Consider the following 21,493-nt stretch of genomic DNA (forward strand, 5'->3'; position numbering starts at 1 on the left):
TGTAGTTTCTTTATTCCTCAGCAGTTGTCATCCCCTTGGCGTTAGTGTTTCGCGTCCCTCCATTGATCACTCCCGCCTCTGATGGCTTATCCTGCTATACAGGGCCGGATATTGTTTGGAGCTGTTTGGACACTGGCGTCAGCGGCTGTGGCGACCGACGGCCGAGCCGACGGCGTGCACAGCTCAGCTGTCTGAGGTCAGGGCTGCGACACAGCTCAGCTATCTCGGGTCAGGACCGTGACCTATGAAAGGACCCAGAGAGGGATCTAACATCGGTGACTCCCTGCTTAACCCTAACAATCCCCACTTTTTTGTCCGCGATATAAAAACACATGCGGTTAGAGTACCTGTGTCGATTTAATTAAAGTTTATTATGTCAAAGTTTCAAAACATCAATCCGGTCTGCATGTCTGACTGCTCGCAGAACGGTTCTAGAGGCAGTGTCAGCGCGCGCGGAACGGTCCTCAGATATGTCCACTTTCAAGCGCGGAACGGTCCTTCGCGCCACCAGATTCCTCTCCCTTTCCCCTCCCCCTGTCCGCTGGTCTATGTCAGACACCAGTACACCACTGACCTCTCCTACCCTCTCCTGACCTTCTCAGGTGCCAGCTGAGACGCTGGTCGGCCTACAGAACCTGCTCGTTCACCTGCGGGACGTCTCGGCAGAGAACGCGCACGTCTACCAATACCGACTCTGGGACGCTAAGAGGGTCAAGGTGGAGACCGCCCAGAACAGGGTATGTAACACAGACCGTAACACAAGCCGTAACGCAGGTCGTTACACAGGGCGTAAAATAGATTGAACACAGACCGTAACATAGATCGAACACAGACCGTAACACTGGCTGCGTACGTGCGGGCACTCGGCCGGCCGGAACTGGGCTGGATCCATTGGGCAATGAACAGGTGCTTTCTGTGTGACAGCTTCACCGCTGCAGGTCAGTCAGGGACACACAGACACTGCACCCGGGCCCTTGTGCATGGTACAGGGCTCGCGGGTTTTAGCGGTAGGTTTTGCACCTAGAAAATTTAGTGTACTTCAGGCTATATCTTCGTCGTCTTAAGCTTTTAAGTGTTAAAGATGCGATCGACTTGTTGGGTAACAAGCCGGCCATGATCGTGTAAAATGGCTTCATCGTAGATCGATTAGTTTCTGAGATATAACCGGAAATGTAAAAGTGCAAAACCTACCGCTTAATCTCGCGAGACCTGTATCTGAGCCCTGAGCGCGCCCATATGTCGCCCCCAGGGCGTGTCGCCGGACGGTTCTGTGTGTCGGACTGAAACCTGAACCTGCCTGAGTGTTATGCTATGACTCCCCAGGGCTGTCGCCGGATGGGGCGGCCGGCTACCGGGACGGGCTGCGGTGGACCACCAACGGCCACCCGCTCTCCGCCGAGGAGGTACAGAAGGTCGTCAGCCGGGTTAACCAGCTCTCCAGCTAGCGGCGCAGAGGTCAGTCACCGCACCGGCGTATTGCACGGGGACCCTAACAGACGCCTCACTCCTTTCCCTCATCTCAGTTGTTCTTTCATTTTTTTTATTATTATATAATGGAGACAGACCAGAGCATTTTCGGTGCATTTATTAGGGTCATGTTACTCCAACGGGGTTGCGTTGTCGCCACAGTCCTGTCTGGTCTGTGTGCTGCGGCGATGCTCTGCCATCCGGTGACCCAACGCCACTGTCCGCTGACCGAGTGTCGGCTCTCTGCTGACTGTGTAACGTCCGTCCGTCAGGTGGTGGCCGTGAACGCCTGTCGGACGGCGCCGGAGGGCAGCGCCGGCCGGCTGCTGTCACTGCTGGACCAGCTGCGGCTGCCGGACGCCGGAGCGCTGCCCGACTGGGGTCTACATCCTTGTATTTACTGGGAGCGGCACGGTGTGTGTTGGGTGCTTCTGACGGTCAGTTGTAGTAACTGTTAGTTCCTCTACTGGCCACCAGGTGAAAAGCGTATTAGCTGTACAGCAATGTAGAGTTGTTTTTTAGGAACCAATTCTCCGACACCAGTAATGCGTATATTGATTCGGTAGCTTTCGGAAGCTTCTGCTCCCTTCGTCAGCCGTGCTTTAAAATGCATTAAAATACAAGACAACGTCTCAAACGTCTCAAATACCTACCAAAATACATACCACCACGAGGTATGTATCCTGCTCACAGACAGTGAGCAGGAGACCGGTGGCTAGGACTGGTAAGCAGGAGGACAGACAGGAGACCGGTGAGCAGGAGGAGACTGGTGGACAGGGGGAGGACAATGGAGATAAGTGGGTGGTCAATCTGTCTGGGTAAGCCTAAGTGACGATGAGGTCAGTGTGCTACGTAAAGGGCTCAATTTTGTACCGACGCCGACAAGCGTTCCAGTCGCGGATTTTGTTTCGGCGGTCGAAAGTGTGTGCCGTTCAGACGATGTAACACCGGATGTAGCGAATAGGCTTATTTCGAGGTCACCAAAGCTCTCAATTCCTTCCGTCCCCCGCAAAGCAAAAATCTCAGTAAGGGGGAGTGGAAAGCGTTACGTGACCTACAAGATAGGCAAGATATTATGATTTTACCTGCAGATAAGGGTAGATCTGTAGTGTGATGACCTGTGAGCAGTATCAAAGTAGGTTAGAAACTAATAGGGGATCACGACACGTACACTGAACTGGATAGGGACCCAACCGGTAGGTACACACGAGAGGTAAGGGGGGCGCTAAAGGACTTAGAACAACAGGGCAATTGGACAGAAAAACGTATCTAAAACTGTACCCGTCGGACCCGACTCCGCCATTGCTTTATGGGCTACCGAAGGTGCACAAGCAGGGCGTTCCGCTACGTCCCATCGTGTCTAGCATAGGCAGTGTAACGTACCAGCTGTCCAAACATTAGCTAGCATATTCTCCTCTGGTAGGCAAGTCTGAACATCATGTCAAGGACACGGCGAGTTTCAAAGAGAGTTTACGAGATGTTACGCTCAGTGACGATGAGACCATGGTTTCTTTTGACGTCAAAGCGCTGTTCACATCGGTACCGACAGAGGCAGCATGTGAAGTAGCACGCCAGAGACTCGAAGAAGAGTTTTTGGATGAGGAAAGCAAGGTAAGAGCGGAAACAGCACTGGAGGTCGAGGATATCATAAAATTGTTACGGCTCTGTTTGGGTACTACTTACTTTAGGGTTAACGGAAAGTTCTTTAAGCAAAAGTGGGGCACGGCCATGGGGAGTCCAGTGAGCGTTGTGGTGGCCAACTTGTTCATGGAATCGTTCGAATCCAGTGCACTCCAGTCGTTTCAACACCCAGTGAAACTGTGGAGACGCTACGTAGATGACACGTTCGTGATCTTAAAGAAAGATCAGGTAGGTGAACTACTCGACCACCTCAACGCTCAGCACGAGAGGATTGAATTCACGCTCGAGGAGGAAAAGGAGGGATCCTTACCTTTTTTGGATGTAAAGGTACATAGACTGGGAGGGGGGACCATGAAGACCGAGGTGTTCAGGAAAGCAACTCATACGGACAAATACCTTCACTATGAATCACACCACAGCTCACAGCACAAGGCATCAGTCCCACAGACACTTTTCACACGGGCATCACGACTCACGACAACACCTGAGGACGAGGAACGCGAGACAGGGAAGATAGAACGGGCACTGGTGAGGAACCACTACCCAAAGCGAATGGTGCGCCGTATCCACAGGCGGGTAAAAAATAGAGAACGACTACGCATGGGAGAGGGTGGTGGTTCTGAACGGGTAGGCAGGGAACAGGAGGAGGACAAACGGGTTTATGTAAGCATCCCTTACATCCAGGGGGTGAGTGAACAGGTCACGCGCGTCCTCCGACCCTACGCGAAGGTCAGCACGAGACCTGCAGCGAACCTTAGTGCTAGGCTCGTCAAACCCAAGGACAAATTAGGGATCAAAGAGAAGGCTGGGCTGGTCTATCAGTATAAGTGCCAGTGCGGGGAACATGTCAACTCCAGCATGACGTGTTCCCAGTGTACCTGCATGTAGTTTCTTTATTCCTCAGCAGTTGTCATCCCCTTGGCATTAGTGTTTCGCGTCTCTCAATTGATCACTCCCGCCTCTGATGGCTTATCCTGCTATACAGGGCCGGATATTGTTTGGAGCTGTTTGGACACTTGCGTCAGCGGCTGTGGCGCCTGACGGCCGAGCCGACGGCGTGCACAGCTCAGCTGTCTGAGGTCAGGGCTGCGACACAGCTCAGCTATCTCGGGTCAGGACCGTGACCTATGAAAGGACCCAGAGAGGGATCTAACATCGGTGACTCCCTGCTTAACCCTAACAATCCCCACTTTTTTGTCCGCGATATAAAAAACACATGCGGTTAGAGTACCTGTGTCGAATTAATTAACTGGTTGATAGGGACTGGTTGATAGGGATGTGTTTTTTTTATAACTCGCATGTGTTTTTTTATAGCGCGGAGAAAAAAGTAGGGATTGTTAGGGTTAAGCAGGGAGTCACCGATGTTAGATCCCTCTCTGGGTCTTTTCATAGGGGGTCACGGTCCTGACCCGAGATAGCTGAGCTGTGTCGCAGCCCTGACCTCAGACAGCTGAGCTGTGCACGCCGTTGGCTCGGCAGTCAGTCGCCACAGCCGCTGACGCCAGTGTCCAAATAGCTCCAAACAATATCCGGCCCTGTATAGCAGGATAAGCCATCAGAGGCGGGAGTGATCACCGGAACGGGCTGCATGGTACAGGACGGGCTGGGAACACGTCAACTCCAGCATGACGTGTTCCCAGTGTACCTGCATGTAGTTTCTTTCCTAGGTGTTGTTTTTATCCGCTGGGACTGAGAGCGTGAGATGATGTTTTTCGTACTACGCTGGAGTACGAAAAACATCATCTCATGTAGTTTCTTATTCCTCAGCAGTTGTCATCCCCTTGGCGTTAGTGTTTCGCGTCCCTCCATTGATCACTCCCGCCTCTGATGGCTTATCCTGCTATACAGGGCCGGATATTGTTTGGAGCTGTTTGGACACTGGCGTCAGCGGCTGTGGCGACCGACGGCCGAGCCGACGGCGTGCACAGCTCAGCTGTCTGAGGTCAGGGCTGCGACACAGCTCAGCTATCTCGGGTCAGGACCGTGACCTATGAAAGGACCCAGAGAGGGATCTAACATCGGTGACTCCCTGCTTAACCCTAACAATCCCCACTTTTTTGTCCGCGATATAAAAAACACATGCGGTTAGAGTACCTGTGTCGATTTAATTAAAGTTTATTATGTCAAAGTTTCAAAACATCAATCCGGTCTGCATGTCTGACTGCTCGCAGAACGGTTCTAGAGGCAGTGTCAGCGCGCGCGGAACGGTCCTCAGATATGTCCACTTTCAAGCGCGGAACGGTCCTTCTGCGCCACCAGATTCCTCTCCCTTTCCCCTCCCCCTGTCCGCTGGTCTATGTCAGACACCAGTACACCACTGACCTCTCCTACCCTCTCCTGACCTTCTCAGGTGCCAGCTGAGACGCTGGTCGGCCTACAGAACCTGCTCGTTCACCTGCGGGATGTCTCGGCAGAGAACGCGCACGTCTACCAATACCGACTCTGGGACGCTAAGAGGGTCAAGGTGGAGACCGCCCAGAACAGGGTATGTAACACAGACCGTAACACAAGCCGTAACGCAGGTCGTTACACAGGGCGTAAAATAGATTGAACACAGACCGTAACATAGATCGAACACAGACCGTAACACTGGCTGCGTACGTGCGGGCACTCGGCCGGCCGGAACTGGGCTGGATCCATTGGGCAATGAACAGGTGCTTTCTGTGACAGCTTCACCGCTGCAGGTCAGTCAGGGACACACAGACACTGCACCCGGGGCCCTTGTGCATGGTACAGGGCTCGCGGGTTTTAGCGGTAGGTTTTGCACCTAGAAAATTTAGTGTACTTCAGGCTATATCTTCGTCGTCTTAAGCTTTTAAGTGTTAAGATGCGATCGACTTGTTGGGTAACAAGCCGGCCATGATCGTGTAAAATGGCTTCATCGTAGATCGATTAGTTTCTGAGATATAACCGGAAATGTAAAAGTGCAAAACCTACCGCTTAATCTCGCGAGACCTGTATCTGAGCCCTGAGCGCGCCCATATGTCGCCCCCAGGGCGTGTCGCCGGACGGTTCTGTGTGTCGGACTGAAACCTGAACCTGCCTGAGAGTTATGCTATGACTCCCCAGGGCGTGTCGCCGGATGGGGCGGCCGGCTACCGGGACGGGCTGCGGCGGACCACCAACGGCCACCCGCTCTCCGCCGAGTAGGTACAGAAGGTCGTCAGCCGGGTGAACCAGCTCTCCAGCTAGCGGCGCAGAGGTCAGTCACCGCACCGGGCGTATTGCACGGGGACCCTAACAGACGCCTCACTCCTTTCCCTCATCTCAGTTGTTCTTTCATTTTTTTATTATTATAAATAATGGAGATAGACCAGAGCATTTTCGGTGCATTTATTAGGGTCATGTTACTCCAACGGGGTTGCGTTGTCGGCACAGTCCTGTCTGGTCTGTGTGCTGCGGCGATGCTCTGCCATCCGGTGACCCAACGCCACTGTCCGCTGACCGAGTGTCGGCTCTTTGCTGACCGTGTAACGTTTGTCCGTCAGGGTGGTGGCCGTGAACGCCTGTCGGACGGCGCCGGAGGGCAGCGCCGGCCGGCTGCTGTCACTGCTGGACCAGCTGCGGCTGCCGGACGCCGGAGCGCTGCCCGACTGGGGTCTACATCCTGGTATGTTACTGGGAGCGGCACGGTGTGTGTTTGGTGCTTCTGACGGTCAGTTGTAGTAACTGTTAGTTCCTCTACTGGCCACCAGGTGAAAAGCGTATTAGCTGTACAGCAATGTAGAGTTGCTTCAGCTTTGGCGTAAACTTTCTCCTCTTCCGCTCACCATTCACCACCAGAGTCAGCAGCGTCTCGGCTGGCGGTCCAGTCAGTCAGAGCGAGTGTCTTCACTCGCCACAGCGGGCCTGACCCATTACAGGGCAGCAGAGTTATCAGTTACAAAGCCTTGGCCTATAAAGAAAACCAGGAAATAGTAGCAATTGCATATATGTAATGATTCTACTCTATTACGTTTGAGCTAGCGAAGCGTATTCCTGTAACGTTTTTAATAGGCTTGTAAGTCAGCAACCGCTGGGCTGATTGACCTGCGTTACTCTTTGTTGCGCGTAATCCTATCCCTTCCATCTCGTTATTGACTACAACTGATGTATCTTGGTGAGTTATTGACTACAACTGATGTATCATGGTGAGCGTCGTGACACGTGCGACGTGAAGGGCCAAGAGTGTTCGTTATTCTGCTGCAGTAGCGATTTTGGGTTGCTCATATATCTTGAACCCTGAACTGCCACGCCGATTGCGCTCAAATTTGGTACACTGTTTGGGACTGGTTGACAGGGATGTGTTTTTTATAACTCGCATGTGTTTTTTATAGCGCGGAGAAAAAAAGTGGGGATTGTTAGGGTTAAGCAGGGAGTCACCGATGTTAGATCCCTCTCTGGGTCTTTTCATAGGGGGTCACGGTCCTGACCCGAGATAGCTGAGCTGTGTCGCAGCCCTGACCTCAGACAGCTGAGCTGTGCACGCCGTAGGCTCGGCCGTCAGTCGCCACAGCCGCTGACGCCAGTGTCCAAACAGCTCCCAACAATATCCGGCCCTGCGGGAGTGATCACCGGAACGGGCTGCATGGTACAGGACGGGCTGGGAACACGTCAACTCCAGCATGACGTGTTCCCAGTGTACCTGCATGTAGTTTCTTTCCTAGGTGTTGTTTTTATCCGCTGGGACTGAGAGCGTGAGATGATGTGTTTCGTACTACGCTGGAGTACGAAAAACATCATCTCATGTAGTTTCTTTATTCCTCAGCAGTTGTCATCCCCTTGGCGTTAGTGTTTCGCGTCCCTCCATTGATCACTCCCGCCTCTGATGGCTTATCCTGCTATACAGGGCCGGATATTGTTTGGAGCTGTTTGGACACTGGCGTCAGCGGCTGTGGCGACCGACGGCCGAGCCGACGGCGTGCACAGCTCAGCTGTCTGAGGTCAGGGCTGCGACACAGCTCAGCTATCTCGGGTCAGGACCGTGACCTATGAAAGGACCCAGAGAGGGATCTAACATCGGTGACTCCCTGCTTAACCCTAACAATCCCCACTTTTTTGTCCGCGATATAAAAAACACATGCGGTTAGAGTACCTGTGTCGATTTAATTAAAGTTTATTATGTCAAAGTTTCAAAACATCAATCCGGTCTGCATGTCTGACTGCTCGCAGAACGGTTCTAGAGGCAGTGTCAGCGCGCGCGGAACGGTCCTCAGATATGTCCACTTTCAAGCGCGGAACGGAACGGGGTTGCGTTGTCGGCACAGTCCTGTTGGTCTGTGTGCTGCGGCGATGCTCTGCCATCCGGTGACCCAACGCCACTGTCCGCTGACCGAGTGTCGGCTCTCTGCTGACCGTGTAACGTCTGTCCGTCAGGGTGGTGGCCGTGAACACCTGTCGGACGGCGCCGGAGGGCAGCGCCGGCCGGCTGCTGTCACTGCTGGACCAGCTGCGGCTGCCGGACGCCGGAGCGCTGCCCGACTGGGGTCTACATCCTGGTATGTTACTGGGAGCGGCACGGTGTGTGTTGGGTGCTTCTGACGGTCAGTTGTAGTAACTGTTAGTTCCTCTACTGGCCAACAGGTGAAAAGCGTATTAGCTGTACAGCAATGTAGAGTTGCTTCAGCTTTGGCGTAAACTTTCTCCTCTTCCGCTCACCATTCACCACCAGAGTCAGCAGCGTCTCGGCTGGCGGTCCAGTCAGTCAGAGCGAGTGTCTTCACTCGCCACAGCGGGCCGGACCCATTACAGGGCAGCAGAGTTATCAGTTACCATGCCTTGGCCTATAAAGAAAACCAGGAAATAGTAGCAATTGCATATATGTAATGATTCTACTCTATTACGTTTGAGCTAGCGAAGCGTATTCCTGTAACGTTTTTAATAGGCTTGTAAGTCAGCAACCGCTGGGCTGATTGACCTGCGTTACTCTTTGTTGCACGTAATCCTATCCCTTCCATCTCGTTATTGACTACAACTGATGTATCTTGGTGAGTTATTGACTACAACTGATGTATCATGGTGAGCGTCGTGACACGTGCGAAGTGAAGGGCCAAGAGTGTTCGTTATGCTGCTGCAGTAGCGATTTTGGGTTGCTCATATATCTTGAACCCTGAACTGCCACGCCGATTGCGCTCAAATTTGGTACACTGTTTGGGACTGGTTGATAGGGATGTGTTTTTTATAACTCGCATGTGTTTTTTTTATAGCGCGGAGAAAAAAGTAGGGATTGTTAGGGTTAAGCAGGGACTCACCGATGTTAGATCCCTCTCTGGGTCTTTTCATACGGGGTCACGGTCCTGACCCGAGATAGCTGAGCTGTGTCGCAGCCCTGACCTCAGACAGCTGAGCTGTGCACGCCGTCGGCTCGGCCGTCAGTCGCCACAGCCGCTGACGCCAGTGTCCAAACAGCTCCCAACAATATCCGGCCCTGCGGGAGTGATCACCGGAACGGGCTGCATGGTACAGGACGGGCTGGGAACACGTCAACTTCAGCATGACGTGTTCCCAGTGTACCTGCATGTAGTTTCTTTATTCCTCAGCAGTTGTCATCCCCTTGGCGTTAGTGTTTCGCGTCCCTCCATTGATCACTCCCGCCTCTGATGGCTTATCCTGCTATACAGGGCCGGATATTGTTTGGAGCTGTTTGGACACTGGCGTCAGCGGCTGTGGCGACTGACGGCCGAGCCGACGGCGTGCACAGCTCAGCTGTCTGAGCCCTGAGGTCAGGGCTGCGACACAGCTCAGCTATCTCGGGTCAGGACCGTGACCTATGAAAGGACCCAGAGAGGGATCTAACATCGGTGACTCCCTGCTTAACCCTAACAATCCCCACTTTTTTGTCCGCGATATAAAAAAACACATGCGGTTAGAGTACCTGTGTCGAATTAATTAAAGTTTATTATGTCAAAGTTTCAAAACATCAATCCGGTCTGCATGTCTGACTGCTCGCAGAACGGTTCTAGAGGCAGTGTCAGCGCGCGCGGAACGGTCCTCAGATATGTCCACTTTCAAGCGCGGAACGGTCCTTCTGCGCCACCAGACTCCTCTCCCTCTCCCCTCCCCCTGTCCGCTGGTCTATGTCAGACACCAGTACACCACTGACCTCCCCTACCCTCTCCTGACCTTCTCAGGTGCCAGCTGAGACGCTGGTCGGCCTACAGAACCTGCTCGTTCACCTGTGGGACGTCTCGGCAGAGAACGCGCACGTCTACCAATACCGACTCTGGGACGCTAAGAGGGTCAAGGTGGAGACCGCCCAGAACAGGGTATGTAACACAGACCGTAACACAAGCCGTAACGCAGGTCGTTACACAGGGCGTAAAATAGATTGAACACAGACCGTAACATAGATCGAACACAGACCGTAACACTGGCTGCGTACGTGCGGGCACTCGGCCGGCCGGAACTGGGCTGGATCCATTGGGCAATGAACAGGTGCTTTCTGTGACAGCGTCTCCGCTGCAGGTCAGTCAGGGACACACAGACACTGCACCCGGGGCCCTTGTGCATGGTACAGGGCTCGCGGGTTTTAGCGGTAGGTTTTGCACCTAGAAAATTTAGTGTACTTCAGGCTATATCTTCGTCGTCTTAAGCTTTTAAGTGTTGAAGATGCGATCGACTTGTTGGGTAACAAGCCGGCCATGATCGTGTAAAATAGCTTCATCGTAGATCGATTAGTTTCTGAGATATAACCGGAAATGTAAAAGTGCAAAACCTACCGCTTAATCTCGCAAGACCTGTACCTGAGCCCTGAGCGCGCCCATATGTCGCCCCCAGGGCGTGTCGCCGGACGGTTCTGTGTGTCGGACTGAAACCTGAACCTGCCTGAGTGTTATGCTATGACTCCCCAGGGCGTGTCGCCGGATGGGGCGGCCGGCTACCGGGACGGGCTGCGGTGGACCACCAACGGCCACCCGCTCTCCGCCGAGGAGGTACAGAAGGTCGTCAGCCGGGTGAACCAGCTCTCCAGCTAGCGGCGCAGAGGTCAGTCACCGCACCGGGCGTATTGCACGGGGACCCTAACAGACGCCTCACTCCTTTCCCTCATCTCAGTTGTTCTTTCATTTTTTTATTATTATAAGTAATGGAGACAGACCAGAGCATTTTCGGTGCATTTATTAGGGTCATGTTACTCCAACGGGGTTGCGTTGTCGCCACAGTCCTGTCTGGTCTGTGTGCTGCGGCGATGCTCTGCCATCCGGTGACCCAACGCCACTGTCCGCTGACCGAGTGTCGGCTCTCTGCTGACTGTGTAACGTCCGTCCGTCAGGGTGGTGGCCGTGAACGCCTGTCGGACGGCGCCGGAGGGCAGCGCCGGCCGGCTGCTGTCACTGCTGGACCAGCTGCGGCTGCCGGACGCCGGAGCGCTGCCCGACTGGGGTCTACATCCTGGTATGTTACTGGGAGCGGCACGGTGTGTGTTGGGTGCTTCTGACGGTCAGTTGTAGTAACTGTTAGTTCCTCTACTGGCCACCAGGTGAAAAGCGTATTAGCTGTACAGCAATGTAGAGTTGTTTATTTAGGAACCAATTCTCCGACACCAGTAATGCGTATATTGATTCGGTAGCTTTCGGAAGCTTCTGCTCTCTTCGTCAGCCGTGCTTTAAAATGCATTAAAATACAAGACAATACGTCTCAAACGTCTCAAATACCTACCAAAATACATACCACCACGAGGTATGTATCCTGCTCACGATCAGTGAGCAGGAGACCGGTGGCCAGGAGACTGGTAAGCAGGAGGACAGACAAGAGACCGGTGAGCAGGAGGAGACTGGTGGACAGGGGGAGGACAATGGAGATAAGTGGGTGGTCAATCTGTCTGGGGTAAGCCTAAGTGACGATGAGGTCAGTGTGCTACGTAAAGGGCTCAATTTTGTACCGACGCCGACAAGCGTTCCAGTCGCGGATTTTGTTTCGGCGGTCGAAAGTGTGTGCCGTTCAGACGATGTAACACCGGATGTAGCGAATAGGCTTAGATTCGAGGTCACCAAAGCTCTCAATTCCTTCCGTCCCCCGCAAAGCAAAAATCTCAGTAAGGGGGAGTGGAAAGCGTTACGTGACCTACAAGATAGGCAAGATATTATGATTTTACCTGCAGATAAGGGTAGATCTGTATGTGTGATGACCTGTGAGCAGTATCAAAGTAGGTTAGAAACACTAATAGGGGATCACGACACGTACACTGAACTGGATAGGGACCCAACCGGTAGGTACATGTAACAGCTGAATGCTGTGACATTTTTTTTTCATCAAAATCTCACCTTTTTCATACATATAAACTGCCTCACATAGTACCCTGTCTGCCGGGACGCCGGAGCCAAGGAGGAGACCGGGTCACACGCCGAGCAGCTGCTGCCATTAAGGCGGCTGACGCCCCGAGATCAAACGTTCGCCGACGGGTGGAGTACACACAAACCATCCGGCGCCGAGCCAGTCCGAGACACTCCGGCGCCATGACATCCGTTCGCAGCAGCTGTATGGGCCAGCCGCCCCCACCATCGCTAGAGCCAGGGCAGGAAGGGCATCCGGTGCAGGCTGGTGTAAAGGAAACGTCGCATCCGGCGCAGCCCAGAACCGACACCCGGCGGAAATCGAGTGTGAAAACGTCACATCCGACACCGGCAACGGGGGCCGACTCCAGCGGAAACAGCGGAGGAGGGGAGAAATCCGAAGCTTCGGCCACGCCGGACGTGCTTCCTCTCGAAGCCCCGGTCAGGGGCTGCCGCCGGAGATCAGCCAGGAAAGGACCGATTAACTGTCCCGGTCACAGAAATCGACCCCCCGCCGGAACCGGATAACCAAAGGAATAAAATCGGACCGCAGAAGAGGAGAGGGACAGGACACCCGGGGAGTCTCTGCCGGCGGGACCAGTGCTCTCTTCCTCTGACTCTCTGGTGCAACACTCATCAAGAACAAGACCAATCTTCGACGCCGCCAAAATCAAGTGAGTCATCAGCAGAAGGCTGCCTGCCACTCCCAGCCCTCCAGCCATGCCCACCACACACGCATTCTCTCCCCCTTCCCCCATATCTACCGGGCGTCTACCCCAGTCTAGACCTACCGTCCCGTAGGGTCAGGCCTTGCCACCATTAGCAGATAGGGACAGCTGCGGGGTTGAATGATGGGAATCGGGGCGGCAGTGCGGCAATGGTTCATTTACATTTGTGTCGGAGCCGGGACCATTTGCCGACCATTTACGCTCCTTTGTACGCGACCGCCAGGGCCGGGGGTAGGTGTGAGGACGGGATAGGAGGGGTGAAAGTTCTGACATCATTAAGTGACGTCATGCGGCACCGGTCCCCGTCCGTCGGGCCAGCGCGCCGCCAATGGTCGGAACCATTTGGTAACGTGTCACTTGATGCGCCGCGATGCTGTCACTAATTAAGTCTAGAATTAAGCATTAAGGTAGGCCGCGCCTGTTAGGGTTAGGTTTAAGTAAACAACGGGATTGACAAGTTGACAATCTCGAGTACGATTTACCAATAGCACATTGGTTAGTTTGTCATTAATTGTCCGTGTAGTGTAAAATAAAGCGTGAAAATTTAAACAACCTGTCTGGGAAAGGGAAAGGGGTAGCTATTTTGCGTTGCGAGACGAGTATCAAGGAGGTCACTGACGCCAGAAACAACCACTTACGATTAGTGGTCAGATGGTCAAAACATGACGCCGCGCACCACGCACAGAGCGACCAGGGTTGAACACTATGTACACGCAGCGGAGCGGTCGGTCGGGCCAGGGGGTCAACTGTCACCACGACGGAGCTATGAGCGCCGGGCTTGGCTTATAACCCAGATTTGAGTCAGCAACACTTCATTGTGCGGTCCATTGGGTATACCGAAAGCAGATGAGATTAATGTCGTCCAGAATTTTCACGAAATGAACAGTCATTTGGTACTAATTCCAGTCACTAGCATACAATATTTTATGTTTATGCGAAGTTCCAAAATGTTCTTTTTTTTCACCTGTAAGTGAATACCCGCCTCACCAACCGTCAGCCCACCAATTCATGCCTTGTTTCGCCTAATTACCATCAGCGTTCAGAAAGCCGTGACGAACACACGCACCCTAGACTTGAATCGACATTTAACGAAAAATCGCCGCCAATAGTGACTCGAGCGCCTAATATAATGCCGTCTATTAATGAAAGTCTCAAGGAGTCAATAAAACCAACTTTTAACGGAAGGTGAAATCAGAAATGCGCCTCATTACATATCGTCAAGACTTGTCCTGTGAATTCAGCGCTTGGTCCCCGGGCAAGGATACCTTCAAGCGATCGGTTACATTTATCCTTGCATTGAGAACCCAAACCAGTCATAGCTTACTATTACGCATTTTTGTCATACCCATGATAGACGCCTTACGTTGCTTCGAGGAACGCAAGGTGGTCACATTTACATCGAACCGTTCAATACGTATTACAAACCGTTCAATACGTGCTCGTGCAGGATTTCTCTAACAAGAATAGGTTACAGGACAAGTGATAGGGTTTCCCACTCCGTAGTAATCGGCATTTTAAATCATGTTTGTCTTATCAAGTTTAAGTATCGCCTTCCCAGACCCCTGAACGCGCGGCACGACCTTAAAATTATGCAACCACGACAAAGAGGTTCGTGCAACGAACTCAGTAACGTTCATAATTAGACCTCAGTTCGATGCGGTTAGCTCGGGTTTTCGTTAATCTTTCACGGTTCCGCGCGCAGCCGTACAGGCTTACTGCAAAACCCATCCCACAGCATGAAAGGGAAGGGCCACTTTGGGCATCCACAAGCGTCAATTCCACTTGCGGTGTGACCCCCGGTCAGAACGGCACGCCACTAGCGCCACCTACAAAGAATTACCTAGCGCCGACCACGCGCGGTCCGGCCAGCGCCACCGCACAGACTGATGAGCACTTGCGTGCCGTCTGGTGTCAGTTAGAATAAGCTCTGGTTCCCAGTCCTGCCGTGAGAAGTCGCAGCGGTGGTACACACTATGCGTGCTGACTTCGCCTAACGATAACAGGGTCTCTCATAATATCGACGCGAAACTCGGTTATATCCCGGTATCTCACAAAATTAAGCCCTTGGAAAAAAAAACCGATAGCTTTTAACGCATGAGTACGGTCAAGTTACTGATAACCAAGCGGGTTGATACCTTATTGTTCAGTGAGTAAATGCGACAGCGTGCTAATGTTACCGAAGAAGATCGGTCAAGGAAGTCGTTGAATCTCACGCCATGGATGCCGCCGATACCACCGCCGACCGGGGAAGCGCGACGACTTACACAGCTCTCAGTTGTGCCCCCGACGCGATCAATCCGGCACGCCGTTTGATCATCCTGACTGGGAAGAAATGATAATTCGAGTCAGGTTAAGTGCGCCTGGTCTACTTCGGTGTCATTTGCTCGTTGTATCAGTCCAGTTCGAGTGAATTTTTAAGTGTTTGATGGTTTCAATTGGCTATATGTTCAACTTCTGTGTACCAAAATTTAGATAAATTTGTGAGGCCATCTGCCATAGGTGACAGCCATAGGTGAAATTTTGTAAGCATCATTTCATGTAAGCTCATGATAATTGAATCTTTTTTTTTGCAATCACTTCACTGATTGATGGCAATTATGTGAATGGTTGATCCCCGCACAAAGATAAATTTTAACACAATGAACAGGACGTGGGCGTGATCCCACTCAAATTTGGGCAACCAATCGCGTTTGGGTTTGAAAATCGCACCTTAACAAGATTAGTCAGACATGTTCCATCACATCGCATCAAAGGACTTAACAGCCAGAGACAAACTAACGAAATGTGAACCCCAGCCCTTCTTCAAGCATGAGACCAACGTCTCCATAGAAGGTACTTTGATTACACCCTTGCACAAACATTTGTTAAATCATTAAGATATGTAAATTAGAAGGATTACATGATAGCTCAGTTAACATACACCAAGGCGAGTTAATTCATTTTCCTTGCCCCAAGCACTCCCCACAGCTGGCCTCAGGGACCGCGGATTCAAATTCTCGTAGGGTGTGCAAGATGTGGCGATTGGGCCCCCATCTCACGCCGGGCCCCTTCCAAAAAGTCAGCGCCGCCACTGCTCCGGAATAAGCCGGTTCTAAGGAAGCGGGGCGGGAAAACCTTCAAAATTGACGGTCGTAAGATGACTGAGCGAGCATCTTACGGTCAGGAGATGCATTAGCAGAGTAAATGCACATGCATACATGCAACGTGATCCAAATCGATCTCCGATTTTCCCAAACAGGCCCCTAAAGGCTTACAGTGACCTTCAAGGGCCCCTACGGGCCTCAGAGAGCCCTTTTGCACAGTTGATGTTGGTACACTTCTTTTTATCATGGATTACATGAATTAGTTTAAAAATAAAACACGGCCGGCGGGATGTTTGGGCCCATCGATTTGGCCCCTATAACCTATGGGGGTCTGGCCTCCGGCCCTCTTAGCTTCCCCATTGCTCTACGGCCCACACGCTGGCTTTGGGGCCCCATAAAGGCCGCACGCCAGCTCCTGAGACCCAACGCCGGCAATCACCGGCGCACCGCACACGGTCTTTGAAGGTCCCATAACGGCCTCTGGAATACCTCATGTTACATGTACATAGAAATATGGATGCCCACGCCACTTCTTGGGCCCCCACACCAGGCTCTTTGACACCGTTCGCCGGCTCCATGGGGTACCAACTACTACCAAGCAAGCTCGCCTGGAGGTCCCCCACCGTCTCTTGGCGCCCGAGTAGCCTCGATGCCTGAATAGGGCCCCGAGACATCGACCTTGGCCAAAAAGCGTTCGTGTAGGCCCTCAGAAACTGGTGTGAGCCCTGAGATAACTGTGTGGGCTACTCAGGCACTTCTGTCGGGTCATCATGCATCGATTTAGGTCCGAGCTAGTGAGGGTTATCAGAAGCATCCTTTAGCCCTGCGACTTCAGAGGTTGGTGTGAGATCCTAAAAAAGAAAGTGAGGGCACTCCGAGGCTTGCAAAGGGCTTTTCCTCGGAGGTCAGCCTTGGCCGAACGGCGTTCCTCAAACTGGTGTAGGGCGCTGAGATTACTGAAAGTGACTCTCGAGTATTGGCATGGGGCCCTCAACTATCAGCACGGAGCCCTCAGGAGCCGGTAAGGGCTCCTCTGCGGCATGCATAAGCCATCCGATCTCAGAGGCCGGTGTGAGATCCTAAACAAGAGCTGAGTGGACTTAAAAACCTGCGTAGGGCCCTCAGAGATCAGCTTTGACCAGACGGCGGTCGTGGACGCCCTTAGAAACTGACGTAGGGGCCGCCTCAGTCGGTCGGCCCTCTCACATCCGCCTGGGGATCTCAGGAATCGGCCTGGGGCCCTCAAGAGCCGGTTAGGGTCCTCGGAAAGTGGCATTATACCCTGAGATAGCTGTGTAAGGCCCTCGGGTAACGGCTTGGGGCCCTCGGGCATCGGCCTGCTCCCCCGGGCATTGGCCAGAGGTCCTTGGATATCGGTCTGGGGCCCCTCAAGAGCCGGTGAGGGCCTTCAGAAACTGGTATGGGGCCCTGAGATAACTCTGTGGGCTTTCAGGTGCTGATGCAGGACCCTTAGGCATCGGCCCCAAGAGGGGTTAAGGAGGGCAGGGGGCAAGGGGCCCTCAAGAGCCGGTTAGGGCCCTCAGAAACTGGCGTGGATCCCTGAGCTAGCCATGTAGGTACTCAGACACCGGCGGGGGACCTTTAGACATCGACTTGGGGCCCTCGGGCATCGGCCTGGGCCCTCAAGAGCCGGTGGGAGCGCTAAAAAATGGCGTGGGTGGGGTTCTGAGATAACCCCTGAGATAACACTAGAACCTGTTCACGCCTTCAGGCACCGGTGCGGGACCATCAGGCTCGCGCGGGGGCCCTCGAGAATCGGCTTGGGACACTCAAGCGCCAGGGCCGCATGGGCCCCCACAACGAACTGTGGGTGTGCAAAAATAGGTGTTTGCACACCCTCAGGATATTCAGGGTGTGCAATGGCACACCCTGCCCCCCGGAATCCGCGGTCCCTGGCTGGCCTGGTAAACATCAAGGATCACCCGTCCTGTTGCTATTGACACAGCTGATGACTGATGGGCATGAGCAACTATGTGACCTTGCCGCGCCGAGCATCCCGAGCCTCCACCCCGATCTCATGTGCAACATGGAAAGCTACTGAATATCACCACTGTGATTATAGTTTGGAAGAATATTTTGAAATTACGGAGGGCCGACTATTACAAACCAGTATCAGGTAAGCAACGCCCAAATTCAGTCACAGTTTTTTTTTCTTCTTTCATTTACATTAGTGTCAGCCAAGAAATAAACTAACAGTTAAATTCTCATCATGATCAGAAAGGTTAATAGGAACAGCTCCTTGTGCCATCTAATTCAGACAATTGCTAAAAATTGACCAATCATTAGCTAATACAATAACTCCCCAGCCATTAATGGGCGGCACAGACCAAGACAACACTGCTAAAGCCATTTCATGTGAGCTCATGGTAATTCCTTTTGTCTATCACTTAGTCTGGTTGATGGGAATTACTGAACGGGTTGGCCCCATACAGACAAAATTAAGTACAAGGAATAGTCTGCGGACTTGATCCCATTCAATATAAGGCTAATCTTACTCGAAATAGACCATGCTCGTTAGCAAGATTGGCCAGTGATACGCCCCATTACCTAGCATCAGGAACATGACAAATTACCGAACGTCATCACTGCATTGACTGTGGTTGCTGGTTTTGATGAATACCTAGTCGGAATTTGAAGGTGGCAGACTATTACTAAATTGTAACAGGTATATCAGGAAGGCATCAAAATTTGGCTTAACCAAATTTCCTTTAAATACCAGCCAAGAAATAAGGCTACCAACTTAATCTTGATTTAGAATGGTCCACCCAAGGCCCTATATACCAGGTAAGGACACCAGCCGTTTGACCTTGAACGCCGCCGGCCGGCCGATGACGTCATTGGAGGCAAGCCGGCTCGGCGGACACACAAGGCGAATGCATAACGGAGGGGCGTTGGAACGTTGCGGGAGCCGGGGAGATATTTTAATGTGGTTGCATACCACCATTGTTATGTTGATTGATCTACAGACTGCAATCTTTTAAACCCCGATGCATCCTAGGCCTGGATGGTGCGTACATTCGTGGAACGATCACCCCGTCCGACGTCCGTGGTCGAAGCTGTCATATAGTATTAAAGACACTAAGACGGCCGACGGGTGCAATAACGGCGATCTGATCCCGTCTCTGGCGAATCTAGAGGGGTCGTAAAGGCCGAATCTGACCGTCTATTTTTAGGGAAACGGGGTGGGTGAATTGACAACCGATGGCTTAAGAGATGATGAGAAGGGATCCCGTCGTCGATTGTTGTTTGACAGACAACACATGTTGTACTGGGCGTATGACCATCAGAGGTAATGCCTGAACGTAGGCAAGCATAATTGTTCTGTCATACTGTTTAGGAATATAGAATGGTAATGGAGATTATTGAGGATATGATCTCTACATTACAGGAATTCACTAATTACTACGGCCCATAGGGGCACCGCCGGAGCTGTTGTTTTGCCATCGGTCCCAGGCAACTCCAGGGAGCTGCAGTACCCGGCGGCCAAAGCGGCCACCTCGTCGACTCGCAGGTCCTGTGGGATTCCGTGATGCTTTAGTGCTTCACCCACAGAAGCACGGGCATAGCAGTAGGATGTGGGGCTAGGTGTCTGTCCACCTCTTCATTGAAAGAACAACGTATACAGCGCCTGGTCCCGCCGAAGCTCGGTATCGACCGTGACTTATTCACAACTGGCGGATCCAGGAAGCGGTCTTGGACACTGCGGGGCCTTACCCCAAAAAGGTTTCTCGGAATTAATTTTAAAAAACTCGGATTTCGATTCCTTGCGCACTGCTGTGCAGTGTGATTAACCAACATTTCCTCAGAAAAGTTGTGAAGTTTTCTCTGATTCTCGAAAAGCGATTTCGGGCGCTGCCAATGTGGGGGAAGACATTTGCCCCAAATGCCTTCCCCTGGATCCGCCAGTGGGTTGCCCCACTCCGAGCTTGACTAAAAACGTCTTCAAACCCCACCAGAAACCGATGGTAAGGTGAATTTAAATCCAATAACTCATCTCTGTCTGCCAGCCTAGATATACAACACATGGTACGGCACCCGGCCCTGTCTGAGCTATGAGCCGATCGCGATATTTTCGGCTTTCCCCATCCCAAGCTCGATTAGAAACGTTCTCCTTCCCCACCCGATTGCTGATGTCAATTCAAATTCAATACCTCATCTCTGTCTGCCCGACCATAACCCATTCATTGCACACCGTTCAGCCCCGCCCCGCCAGAAGTATCCTAGCGCGCTGAGCATTTGCCTCCAGCCGCGTCATCGCGAGGCCCCGCGCGGCCCATAAATTAATACATTGCGCGAATAGCCGTGTCACCCCCCTGGGTCCACCCTCCACCCTGCAGGGACCTGAGCAACTCGCCCGCATTTCGGAATCTCTGTATTGTTTAAATTATTTGATGTTTTAATTATTTGATCATGGCAAAAGTAACCACTCATTATATCAAGTAATATACGCTGAATAACTTGTATTTTTTTTTGACTGTTTGCAAGTATATCCGGCCTGAACTAAATTCTGCCCAACAGATAGTACCTACAAGAACCCTTTCATATTGTGCAGTAAATTCAAACTCGAGCCTCACACGTGGGTCTAGCAGGGCAAACAAGTGAATTATATGACATGTCTCATGAAATTCTACAAAAAAAGGCAGTCAATGTATCATTTGAAATTGAGTCGAGTCCGGAGAATCAAACTGAGGCAAACTGTGCGCACACCTCACTTACCAGTCCGCCACAAATACTTACGAACCAAGAGGAATTACGGTAAAGATCTAGGTCCACTATCAAAATTTATCGATAACCCCACCCAAGTTACAGTGAAACTAATAAAATTCCACAATTATCACTGAATCTACGCCGCGGCAAAAACCAGACATTTGAAAACCAGCGTGGGTTCAAGGTTAGGGAATTGCGAGAGCAAGATATGCCAACCAAGCGCGATTTGGTAGCCGAGGTCTGCGGTGTCGGCCGGGCGTAAAGTTTTTTTCTTCACCACACAGTTGTTGCGCAAACTGCCAAAGTTCCTGCCAGGCGTTAGGGTCCAAGAGCAATGCAAGCGGGGACATTGGGGTTCTGTCGGCAAAGAAGAAATATTCAAGTTCATTTTAAAAGTCTACCGCGCAATGTAGCATTCTTTTATTTCGTTCCAAGTGGCGCTACTCTGGCGGCGAATCTGGGAACTACTAACTGTACTCGGGCCATGTGACCTTGACCGGCTCCCGAGATTGGGGTCACGTGACGCTCGGCCTGCCGGCGGCCGGTCCCATGAGAAAATTCAAGTTTGCAGTGCAATTTTGCATTGACAGACACGGGA

The 21,493-nt window shown here is 52.2% G+C and overlaps 1 protein-coding gene and 1 long non-coding RNA gene across 2 annotated transcripts in view; one reads left to right on the plus strand and one right to left on the minus strand.

Annotated features, from left to right (window-relative positions):
* The first annotated feature begins 11,633 nt into the window (after positions 1–11,633).
* LOC122373200 overlaps positions 11,634–21,493 on the plus strand; it is a 31,383-nt gene continuing 21,523 nt past the window's right edge. Inside the window, exon 1 of the mRNA XM_043351043.1 lies at positions 11,634–12,300. Within this exon, the coding sequence (XP_043206978.1) occupies positions 12,169–12,300 (132 nt within the window). The 5' untranslated portion in view covers positions 11,634–12,168. The remainder of the gene's footprint in view (positions 12,301–21,493) is intronic.
* Positions 15,314–21,158, minus strand: LOC122373201. The gene is made up of 2 exons (XR_006254999.1): positions 20,905–21,158; positions 15,314–15,406 (listed from the first exon to the last, which is right to left on the minus strand). It is a non-coding gene; the product is annotated as an uncharacterized LOC122373201 (long non-coding RNA).

The sequence above is a fragment of the Amphibalanus amphitrite genome, unplaced genomic scaffold (genome assembly GCF_019059575.1).
Source record: "Amphibalanus amphitrite isolate SeventyFive unplaced genomic scaffold, NRLGWU_Aamphi_draft 001458F_arrow, whole genome shotgun sequence".
NCBI lineage: Eukaryota > Metazoa > Arthropoda > Thecostraca > Balanomorpha > Balanidae > Amphibalanus > Amphibalanus amphitrite.